This window comes from Cannabis sativa, chromosome 7 (genome assembly GCF_029168945.1).
Source record: "Cannabis sativa cultivar Pink pepper isolate KNU-18-1 chromosome 7, ASM2916894v1, whole genome shotgun sequence".
NCBI classification, from domain to species: Eukaryota; Viridiplantae; Streptophyta; class Magnoliopsida; order Rosales; family Cannabaceae; genus Cannabis; species Cannabis sativa.
Genome location: NC_083607.1, coordinates 36,012,689 through 36,023,517, shown reverse-complemented (window position 1 = coordinate 36,023,517; position 10,829 = coordinate 36,012,689). Strand labels below are relative to the sequence as shown.

The 10,829-nt window shown below is 34.5% G+C and overlaps 1 protein-coding gene across 1 annotated transcript; it reads left to right on the top strand.

Moving 5' to 3' along the window:
- The first annotated feature begins 5,748 nt into the window (after positions 1-5,748).
- On the top strand, positions 5,749-9,867 carry LOC115696372 (uncharacterized). Its single transcript, XM_030623273.2, has 2 exons — positions 5,749-6,468; positions 6,619-9,867. Exons 1-2 carry the CDS (start codon positions 5,749-5,751, stop codon positions 9,865-9,867), a joined length of 3,969 nt encoding a protein of 1,322 aa, XP_030479133.2.
- Positions 9,868-10,829: the final 962 nt, after the last annotated feature.

Here is a 10,829-nt window from a genome sequence, read left to right as displayed (position 1 = left end):
ACCTTGCCTTCTATGAGGAACTGCGGTTGTAAGTTCCTCACTGACGTAGTCCACGCCCTCAACCAGGACGTCGCCATTAGCATCGACTAGCTCCCTAGCCTCATTGTATCCCCCATAGTTTGGGGGTGCAACCTCTTCCTCTTCCTCCACCTCGGAGGGACTGCTAGGATGGATATCGTCCTGCTCTTTAATCTCCTGGACCTCAGCGTCCCCTTCGTGAACCTGTTCGGTGTTGGGTAAAGTGGCGTGCCGAGCCACTTAAGGGTCAGATGCATCAACCGTACGCATTGTCTTTTTGGTACGAGCCATCATTCTATGGCTGGACGAAAGACTTAAGGAAGAATGCCTTTCACTCGAAGAAGGTGGGCTAGAACAGAGACGAGGATGGTCCTCGTGCAAGAGTTGAAGCAAGTCCTGGTCAATTCGATGTTCGCTCTCCCAAAACTCACCTGAGTTCATCTACAAAAGACAACACACAAGATGAGTGTTTGGTCGGAATATCGAACGTTAAAACAAGCAAATATGCCGACCAGGAGTACTCAACAGATTAAAGAATAAGAATATTCAACGAAAAGTCAAAACTCAAGAAGTTTGAAATTTTTTCGAGTTAGGGCAAAAAATTTCATGAAGCTTAGAATAAGCAAGATGAAAAACAGGCATTATGCAGTTCAGAAAGCAAACATTATGGACGGCGAAATCGCATGAACCCATGATAAAGGAGAATTGTAGAGTTTCTAAACTTAGGGTTTCCTACATATCTTCTACAGCAAAGTCGAATGTGCATTCAAAAAGTAAACATCCAAAGTAAAAATAAATGAAATCGAGAACTTACTCAAGGATCAGATGTCTGGATTCAGGTAACGCCAAGCCAAACGAGCAGTTTTGATGAAGGCACTTCAGTAAACTTGAAGCCAAAAACCTCTCTTTTCGCTCTAAACTTACTTAGCAAAGAAGGATGGTGAAAATGAGTTTGTGTACAAATGCTCACTGGTATTTATAGGCAAACAACGAAAAGGGGTAATCATTTCAAAAGAACCTCAGACGCCTCGGTTTCCCCCTTAAAAGCGAATATGGGAAATCATAAATAATCAAGTGCAGCTGTCAACCGTGGTAAGAGAAAATCAGATTTCGAAATATAAATTGTCAGAGCATTTATTAGCCAAAAATCGAAGGGACGCCCAGTCAGCCTCACATCGAGTCACGAACAGACGCGCTTGACACGTGTCACCCATCCAAATGCAAAGGCAGCTCGGATGAAGTCTACACGCAACTTCAGAAGTCCCGTACAGACTTGGGGGCAAATGTTATCCCAATTTTTGTATTCTGACGTGGCATCACATGATGGTGACACGTGGAATCGACTCCGAGTATCTGCTCGGAGAATATATTCTGAACAGGATGCCTCGTATGCATGCTCGAAGCAAAGCGATCAGCAATTGGCGCAGAGCGACCAACACTTAGCGAATTCAGCTTTCGCATCGTGAGTCATCAAAGAAATCCCTATAACTTGGGGATCAAATTGCATAGATATGGCAAGTTGTCCAAATCCCACGATCAGTGTATTATGTATTTATTATGCAATCTCTGTGCTTATATCCATTGTAACGAGAAGGGAAATACTTCCTCTCCAAGCTCATAGCCCTATAAATAGTGATGCATGTTCACTGGGCAAGGGGTCGAAAGATTTTACTTAAGAGATACTATCTAAGAATTCATATTCAGAGATATTGTTGTAAGAGCTATAAGAAAAGGAACCTTTCTCCTTGTTCTTGAGTTAATACAAATAACGAGAATTAGGCTATTACCGAACTGCTGGGGGCTGAACCTCTATAAAATTCCTGTGTCTTTATATTGCTTTACTATACATCAATCGTTATAAACTACTTGTCGCTTACTAAATTAGACTCACTGTCGTTGGCTAAAAGCGAGGTCAACAAATCTATAGAAAACTTATCATATGATTTCAAAACTGTTCTCATCTCCGTATCTTACTTGTACGTAGTCAATATTACATTCAAGGGTGTTGTTATTGACATATCTCACCTATATAATATGATCCTAAGTTTGACCCCAATATATTTATTGTATATATTAAACAAATTAAATAATGAGTTAACTACTCATTTTTATAAATAAGTGAATTTGAACAATTTCTTTTTTTTTTATAAAAGAAATATATCAAATAAAATATATAAATTAATAATGAAAAAATAGATAGAATTGATAAAAAAAATCTATAAAACCTCTACTATTGCTGCTGCTACTACTACTACTACTACTAATAATAATAATAATAATAATAATAACTATATAGATAGTGTATTTTTTTAAAAAAAAATATTAATTTGTAGATTTAAAATTGTTATTATTACTGTATCTTATTTGTGATTGTCACTATATTCGAAGTCATTATTATTACCGTACCACTCATAGTCTCTAAATTCAAAGCTATTATCACTCACTGTTTTCACTTAGAATTCTATTAAGAAGTTAGCATTATGAGAGTATTTTTTTCTAAGCCATGAGCCTAAATAAAAAAAAGTATATATTGATCACATTCCCAAAAAAAAAAATTAATTACCAATATTGATTTGATCATGTTACACATATAATCCTTTATAAATGATGCACATATATGCACATCGTTTTCTTGGCGAGAGAAAGAGAGTTTTTAGTTTTTTTTTTTATTGAGAGTTGTTATTTAAATAATTAATTTACACAATTTGTTATTATTTGTTTTATTATATTATCTTAAATGTTCCTAAAATATTTCGATAAAAAATAATAAGAGAAAATTTTAAGTAAATGTAATTGTGAGATTAATAATTTTATTGTATATTAAATATCTCATATTTTATGAAAAATTAAAAAAATAAATCATCATAAAAATTATGTTAGTATTTTAGAATAAAAATTAAAAGCCTATTTATTTTGTAAGATAAATAAATATATGATGCTATTAAGTTTAGGATAAATAAATGTATAATACTATTTTTTTAACCCAATAAAATAGTTGTAGATCGGTCTAAAAATTTAGTATTTTACTAAATAAAATATCATAAATTTTGAAAAAAAAAATATAATAATAATAATACTAAAATTTGCATTTGAATTTAAAGTGGTTGTAGATCTTTTAAAATTAAGTATTTTATTAAAATGGTATTATCAAATTATAGTTATCAAAATATCTCCAAATACCTAAACTATCTACTAAAATATTTTAAATTTAAAAATTTCAAAATATTTTAATATAATATATGTAAAGAGCATAATTTATTTTATATTTTAAAATGACAAAATAATCACGTGATGTTGTAAATAATTTACCACGTAAATCCAATTTACGAAATGCTTTTTTTTCACGAAGAAATATTTTTATTATAATAAGAAACACTTACACATTAATTTCAGAAGTGAGTTCTATAGAAACGTATAGTATTAATGCATTTACTATATGTCTTCTTATTTGGCATCCGTATCAATTAATATTAAATTAAAAAAATAATTATAAACCATAACTAAATATTATTATATAATTTTGGTAAACATAATTTATAATTTTACCAAATACTCATCTCAAGATGCAATTATTTATGTAACAAACAATTAAATTAATTTTTAACTTAAAGAAAATATTATCTCTTAGTTCCAACTATAATCATTGTTTACACTCGAAAAAAAAAAAAAAACTATAATCATTGTTTTTTTAAATTAAAGATTTATATAATAATTAAAAATAAATAATTGTTACAGATAATAAAGTGTAACTCAACCAACAAACACTAAAAAATATTATGATAAATTAACACTAAATTTTTCTTTAAAAGCTAAGAACTATTTTTGTATCATTATTTTCAATCATCATAATTGAAAAGAATTTGTTGTACTCTTAAGAACATTACTTAATCTCTATCAAAATTTTATTTCCAAATAATTTAATATACTATTTCAAAAATTCTTACGTATCTCAAAATCTTTCGACAAAGTAAAAAATTTTTATTCAAAAAGTTCTTAAACATAAAGTATAAAACAATTTGAGAAAATAATCTTTTTTTTTTTTAAGAGAATATTACAAAGAGCGTCTGCCCTTTAGTTGTGCTCTGTGGCAGTTATAGTCCTACAACGGTTTTTATTCAGTTTTTTCCAGTTTTCTTCAAACTTTTCCCAGTCTTTGATTTCCTTCCTTATCTTGCTGAAACTTTCCTGATCTATTTCCTCTGCTATGGATCCGTTTATTCATAAAATGAAGGCTACCATGAACTTATCTGACAATGAAAAATTAGTCTTTGCCATTACTGATGATGGTGCTAGTGAAGAATTACCCCAGGAAGATTACTCTTTGTTTGCTCGAGTGATCACAAGTAAGAAGGTCTGGCTCTCTACATTTCAGCGTCAAATGGCTGATCACTGGAATGGGCTTTTCAAGGTCAATATTAAAGAGCACTTCTCCGGTCTCTTTATTCTCTGTTTTGGTTGTGAAGGTAATCGATTGAGGGCACTTGACAAGGAACCATGGCATTTTCAAAATCACCATATAGTTCTCTATCCGCCCACGACAATGCAGAATGTATCACCTGAATCTATGGTTTTTTCTCCTTTTTGGGTCCAAGCATATCGACTTCCTTTCTTAAGCAAGTCAAGGTTATTGGCCAAATCGTTAGGGAATTTGTTAGGAGAGTTTGTCACTGTCCATGAGGATTCTTTGAATGAAGGATGGGGACCTTTTTTACGATTTAAAGTTCGGCTGGATATTACAAAACCATTGCTTAGAGGTAAAATGATTTCTTTGCCGAAAGTCCGAGATGAGTTTTGGGTCGAGTTTCGCTATGAGCGACTACCCGAGTATTGCATGGAATGTGGTGTGATTGGCCATTTGTATCAAAAATGTCCTCAATTTTTAGAAAACCTTGACAATGACATTGAACCAGAATTAGCATATGGTCCAATGTTGAATGGATCTCCCCTTCCCTCATCATCATATGATCGTTACCGTTCAGATTTTTCAAAAGGGAATGCGTGGCCATTACTTACTCGATTGGCAAGAAGTTCTTTAACTGCAACCATTCCAAGGATCGATAATCGACCCACTGCCCATCCACAACCTTTGCTAGTTGGTGAAGGTTCAAATACACAAGTTGTTCACCCCTCTCATGCTCGTGTTCATGCCTCATCTGCTGCTTCAAATTTGGTTGTTCCAAATTTGTTTACACCTGCTGTCTTGACTAATTCCACGTTAGTCCCTGCTTCTGCAACAAATACATCAAAAATACCACATCAATCTCAGCAAGTGAATCCTTCTTTGGTTACCACTTCCTCGGCTGAAACAACTACTATACATCTTGATGATGTATATATTCCTGATATTGGACATCACTCTGCTAATAATTCCTCTAATCCTTTTCCCCATCCTTTTGCTACTTATCCACCCCATGATACTAATTGCTACAGCTTGGTCCCATCTAGTCTGTCTATGCCATCTACTACAGCATATTGTTCTTCTACTCAACCAATTGTTCATTCCTCATTTGAAGATCAAGAGAATATACATCCTAATCGCCAAGTCAAAAGGCAGAATGAATCAATCTCGTTGAGACATCATCTTAAGAGATGCCGTGGTAATCAACTTTTTGAAGCTTCCTCCTTGTCACCGGAAGTGGACTCACATTTTTCAGTTTCTGATGCTTCTTTGGATTCTGAAGATGTAATTGACAATGCAGCGGTGATTGCTAGGCAATCCCGCACTTCATCATGAAACTGCTCAGTTGGAATGCACGGGGTTTGGGGAACTCGAGTGCATTCCGCCGTCTTCGATTGCTTGTTAGTGAGCAATCTCCTCAGGTGTTATTTTTAATGGAAACTAAATTATGTGATGGTGCTCTTTCTCGTTTTAAAGTGTCTTTCAATTTTAGTAATGGTCTAGAAGTGTCTCGGGTGGGTTTGAAAGGTGGTATTATGTTATTATGGAAGGATGGTGTTGATGTAACTCTTTTATCTATGAATACAAATCATTTTGATTGTTATGTCTTGTTTGATGATGGCCCGCGTTGGCATCTTTTTGCAATTTATGGTTTCCCGGAAGCAAACAATAAAAAACATACTTGGGCTTTAATTAGACGTCTTGCTGACGTTTCACCTCTTGATCCGTGGCTTTTAATTGGGGACTTGAATGAAATTTTTTCGCAAGAACACAAAAGTTGTGGACCATTAAGACACGACAATCATATGCAAGCATTCCGTACTGTTTTGGATCAATGTTTTTTGCATGCTTTACCGGCTATTGGAGATGATTTTACTTGGGCCAAGAATAGGAGAAAGGGGACTGGTTTAAAGGAAAGAATAGATTGGTGTTTTATCAACAATGTGTGGAAAGATTCTTTGTTGCATCCGACTCTCACTCATTTGGACTATTATGGATCAGATCATCGAGTTCTTTCTGCTGAAATCTCATTTTCACAGCCTTTGGTTCCTGTTGTTAGGTGAAAATCTCGCTTTCGTTTCGAGAAAATCTGGCTGAATGATGAAGAATGCTCAACAATAATCTCAAACTGCTGGTTTTTTTCTGATCATTTAGAACCGGCTGATGGTTTTAATGAATGTATTAATTGCTGTGCAACACAGCTTCAAGACTGGCATGTTAAGAAGTTTGGAAAAATGAAAAAGAAAATCTCCAAAGCTCAACGTGAAGTGTCTCGATTGAACTCCACTGCTACTGCCTCAGATAATCATTTGCATAATGTTCAATCGGCTGAAAAAATTCTTGAAGAATTATTGGCCAATGAGGAACAATATTGGCAACAACGGTCTCGGGTTGATTGGTTAAAATCGGGTGACCGTAACACCAAGTTTTTTCATTCCAAAGCTTCGGCCAGACACTCCAATAATAAAATCAAAGAGCTGCGAGATGATGATGGTACTGTTGTGACTTCTAAAGATGATATAGCTCATGTAGTTGCAGATTATTTCTCCAAAATATTCACAGCAGCTGATGAAGACCATTGGGCACTATCCCATGTGTTGTCCACCATTCCAACAACCATTTCTTCTCAACAGAATGATTTTTTACTGCAAGAATTTACTCGGACAGATGTTTATGCTGCTTTGAAATCAATGGGATCGGATAAAAGTCCTGGATTAGACGGTATGTCAGCAATGTTTTATCAAACTTATTGGCATATTGTTGGTGATCTTGTGACACAAGTTGTTCTCAATGTCTTGAATTATGGAGGAAGCCCAGCACCTTTCAATAAAACTTTGGTTACCTTAATTCCAAAAATTAAGAAACCAAAGGAAATGAAAGATTTTCGTCCAATTAGTCTTTGCAATGTTATATATAAAATTATCTCAAAGATGTTGGCTACTCGGCTTAAGGAAGTCCTTCACTCAGTTATATCAGAAACTCAAAGTGCTTTCCTTTCTAACAGACTGATTACGGATAATATTCTTGTGGCCTTTGAGTTGATTCACAGTCTGAAACATAGGAAGCGAGGTTCAAAAGGGTTTGCTGCTCTTAAGCTTGATATGAGCAAGGCTTTTGATAGGGTTGAATGGTCTTTTATTGCTGCGGTCATGGGCAAGATGGGGTTTAATATTAGATGGATTACATTGATTATGTCTTGTTTGCATACCAATGTGTTTTCATTTAATATTAATGGTGAAGTTATGGGCTCAGTTACTCCTCAGCGTGGTCTACGACAAGGAGATCCACTCTCACCATATCTATTCCTCATTTGTTCAGAAGGATTGTCTAGATTACTTCAATATGAAGAACAAATAGGCCGATTAAAAGGGCTGGCTGTATCTCGTCATTCACCATCTATCTCGCATTTGTTTTTTGCCGATGACAGCTTGTTGTTTTGTCAAGCAAATGATCGATCATGTGGTGCTATTAAACGAGCTCTTGATATTTACCACCGAGCCTCGGGTCAACAATTGAATGCGGACAAGTCTGTAATGTCCTTCTCTCCGAACACACCAATTGCGGTTCAAAACTCCTTTCAGCAAATACTGGGTATGCCTATATGTGAATGCCATGAAGCTTATTTGGGTTTACCAGCTTATAGTGAGAGAGACAAATCACAATTGTTCAGCAACATTAAAGAGAAAATATGGAAACTAATGCACGCATGGAATGATAAGATTTTCTCAATAGGGGGCAAAGAAGTGTTACTGAAAGCTGTTGTGCAGTCGATCCCAACATACGCTATGAGTTGCTTTCGTCTACCGGTCAAATTGTGCAACGAAATTGAAGCTATGATGGCAAAGTTTTGGTGGGGTTCTTCTTCAGATAACAAGAAAATTCATTGGAAGAAATGGCGATTTCTTTGCAAATCAAAGGGGGATGGAGGTATGGGGTTTCGATCTTTTGTGCACTTTAATCAAGCATTATTGGCCAAGCAAGCTTGGCGTATTTTCCAAGATCCTACTAGTTTACTCAGCCGTGTGTTGAAAGGACATTATTTTTCTCAGAATGATTTCATGACAGCAAGAGGAGGTGGTTTAAGTTCTTTAACATGGCAAGGTATAGTGTGGGGTAGAGAATTGCTTGTGAAAGGTTTGAGGCTGAAAGTTGGTACGGGTAACAATATTAGGTGTGCTGTGGACTCATGGATTCCAGGTCATAAAGGTTTTAAGCCTTACTGTTACACAGGTGCACACACAAACCATGTTGCAGACTACATCACGGCTACTAGAGAATGGAATATTGAGTGTTTACAATCAGATTTCTCAACACCAGATGTGGACAACATTCTTAAAATTCCTTTGTCTTTTCTTCCTGTCAATGATAGATGGATTTGGCACTATGAAGATTCGGGTGACTATTCGGTTAGTTCAGGTTATACTCTTGCTAGTTCTTTGGGTGAAGAGGATTTATCTTCATGTTCACACACTCAGGAGACTTGGTGGAAGTCTTTTTGGAAATTAAACTTGCCCTCTAAGGTCAAGATCTTTGGATGGAAAGTAATTCAATCTTCCATTCCAGTAGCCAAATCTTTGTATCATAGGAAAATTTTAACATCTGCAACATGTTCTCTTTGTCAATCGGCATGGGAATCCATAGGGCATGCTTTATTTTCTTGCTGCCATGCTAAGGAAGTTTGGAAATTTTCTGGTTTTTCCATTGATTTCACTAATGCTGACCGACTGCAAGATGGGGATTATCTTATGCATTTGTCTTCAATTTATGAAAAATCAGCTTTTGAGAATATTCTATGTCTCATGTGGTTTATATGGTCTGATCGCAATAACTTCATTCATGGGAAAAAGGTTAAAACTCCTCTCCAAATGTGGACTCAATCAGTGGCCTATATGGATCAGTACCGATCCATTACCTCTGCTGTAACACCAGCAGCTTCCAATCGCACCAGTCAAGCTTCAGTTGCCAGTTGGAAGCCTCCTCCAGAAAATACATTCAAACTGAATGTGGATGCAGCTTTGGATTCTTCGAGGAGCAAGATTGGGATTGGTGTAATTGTTAGAAACTCGGCTGGACAGGTTAAAGCGGCACTTTCTACTCCAGCCATAGGGAATTTTAAGTCGCAGGAAATGGAGGCTAAAGCAATGTCTGTTGGTCTTTCGTGGGCAAAGACATATCAACTTCCTATCGACTTTGTGGAAACCGATTGCCTAATGCTGGTCAATGCTTTAAATGGAGACGTTTCACAATATTCGGGGTTTTATGATCTAGTTTCAGATGTTAAGTTTCATTTGTCCAATTTCTCTAATACTTGTGTTTCTCATATTCGGAGAAATGCTAATCAAGCCGCTCATGGTTTGGCTAGATATGCATTACAGCTGGATAATGAATGTATATGGTTAGAAGATATTCCTTCTACCATTTTCTCTGTTGTTGTAAATGACATTATTTGATTTATAATAACAGACTTTTCCTCAAAAAAAAAAAAAAAACAATTTGAGAAAATATGTTCAAAAAAAAAAAATTGCATTATTATTTTTCAAAAATGGAAGCGTGCATTAGTTTTGATATGATACATTTTAAGTATAAAACAATTCAGAAAATATTAAAAGGAGAAAATAATTTTTATACAACTTCTCAACAATAAAAATCAAATCAATTTTCACCAATATTTTTTTCTTAAATAGCTTTTTTTTTTTTTTTTTGTGATTATAAGCTTCTGTAATAAACTTCTTCTACCATCATATTTATTATCTCTGCCTTCTTCATTTCAAAAATTTCGTCTCTTTCTACATAAAACATACAATAATCAAGAAAAAAAAAAATAGAAGAGCTAGAAGGCAGAAAATGTATAAATATTTTTTAAAAAAATAAAAAGTGTATAAACTTAATTCTCTATCATGTGGAGATATCCAATATATATTAATACTAAAAGCAATAACTAATATTCCTTAACAAATTTTTAGTATGCAACTAAACTAATAAAATAAAATAAATGAAATGGTAATAAATAATTGCAAAAACAAAATTTCCTTGGCTGCCAATCTATAACCACATGTCATAACCATAAACAAAAAGTTTTAATTGTTAATACTCAACATGCTGTACTTTTAAACTCAAAATTGAATAAATTTTTTGTGACGAAAACATAAACTCTAAATTAGAATCAACATATTTTATTCTATTTTCATGGATTTAAAGAATGGAGAGGAATTGACATAAGATACCTCATACGTGGTTAGGCCAGAGGAGCCAACTGGAATGGCAACAGAGATAAAAAATTTCAAACAATAGAATTAAGGGATTGATGATAACTTGCACCAATAATATATTCCAATAATATATACACGGTTAGTTTATGTATGATGTTATATATTTTTCTATATACAGGGTCAGTGAATTGATATTCCAATAA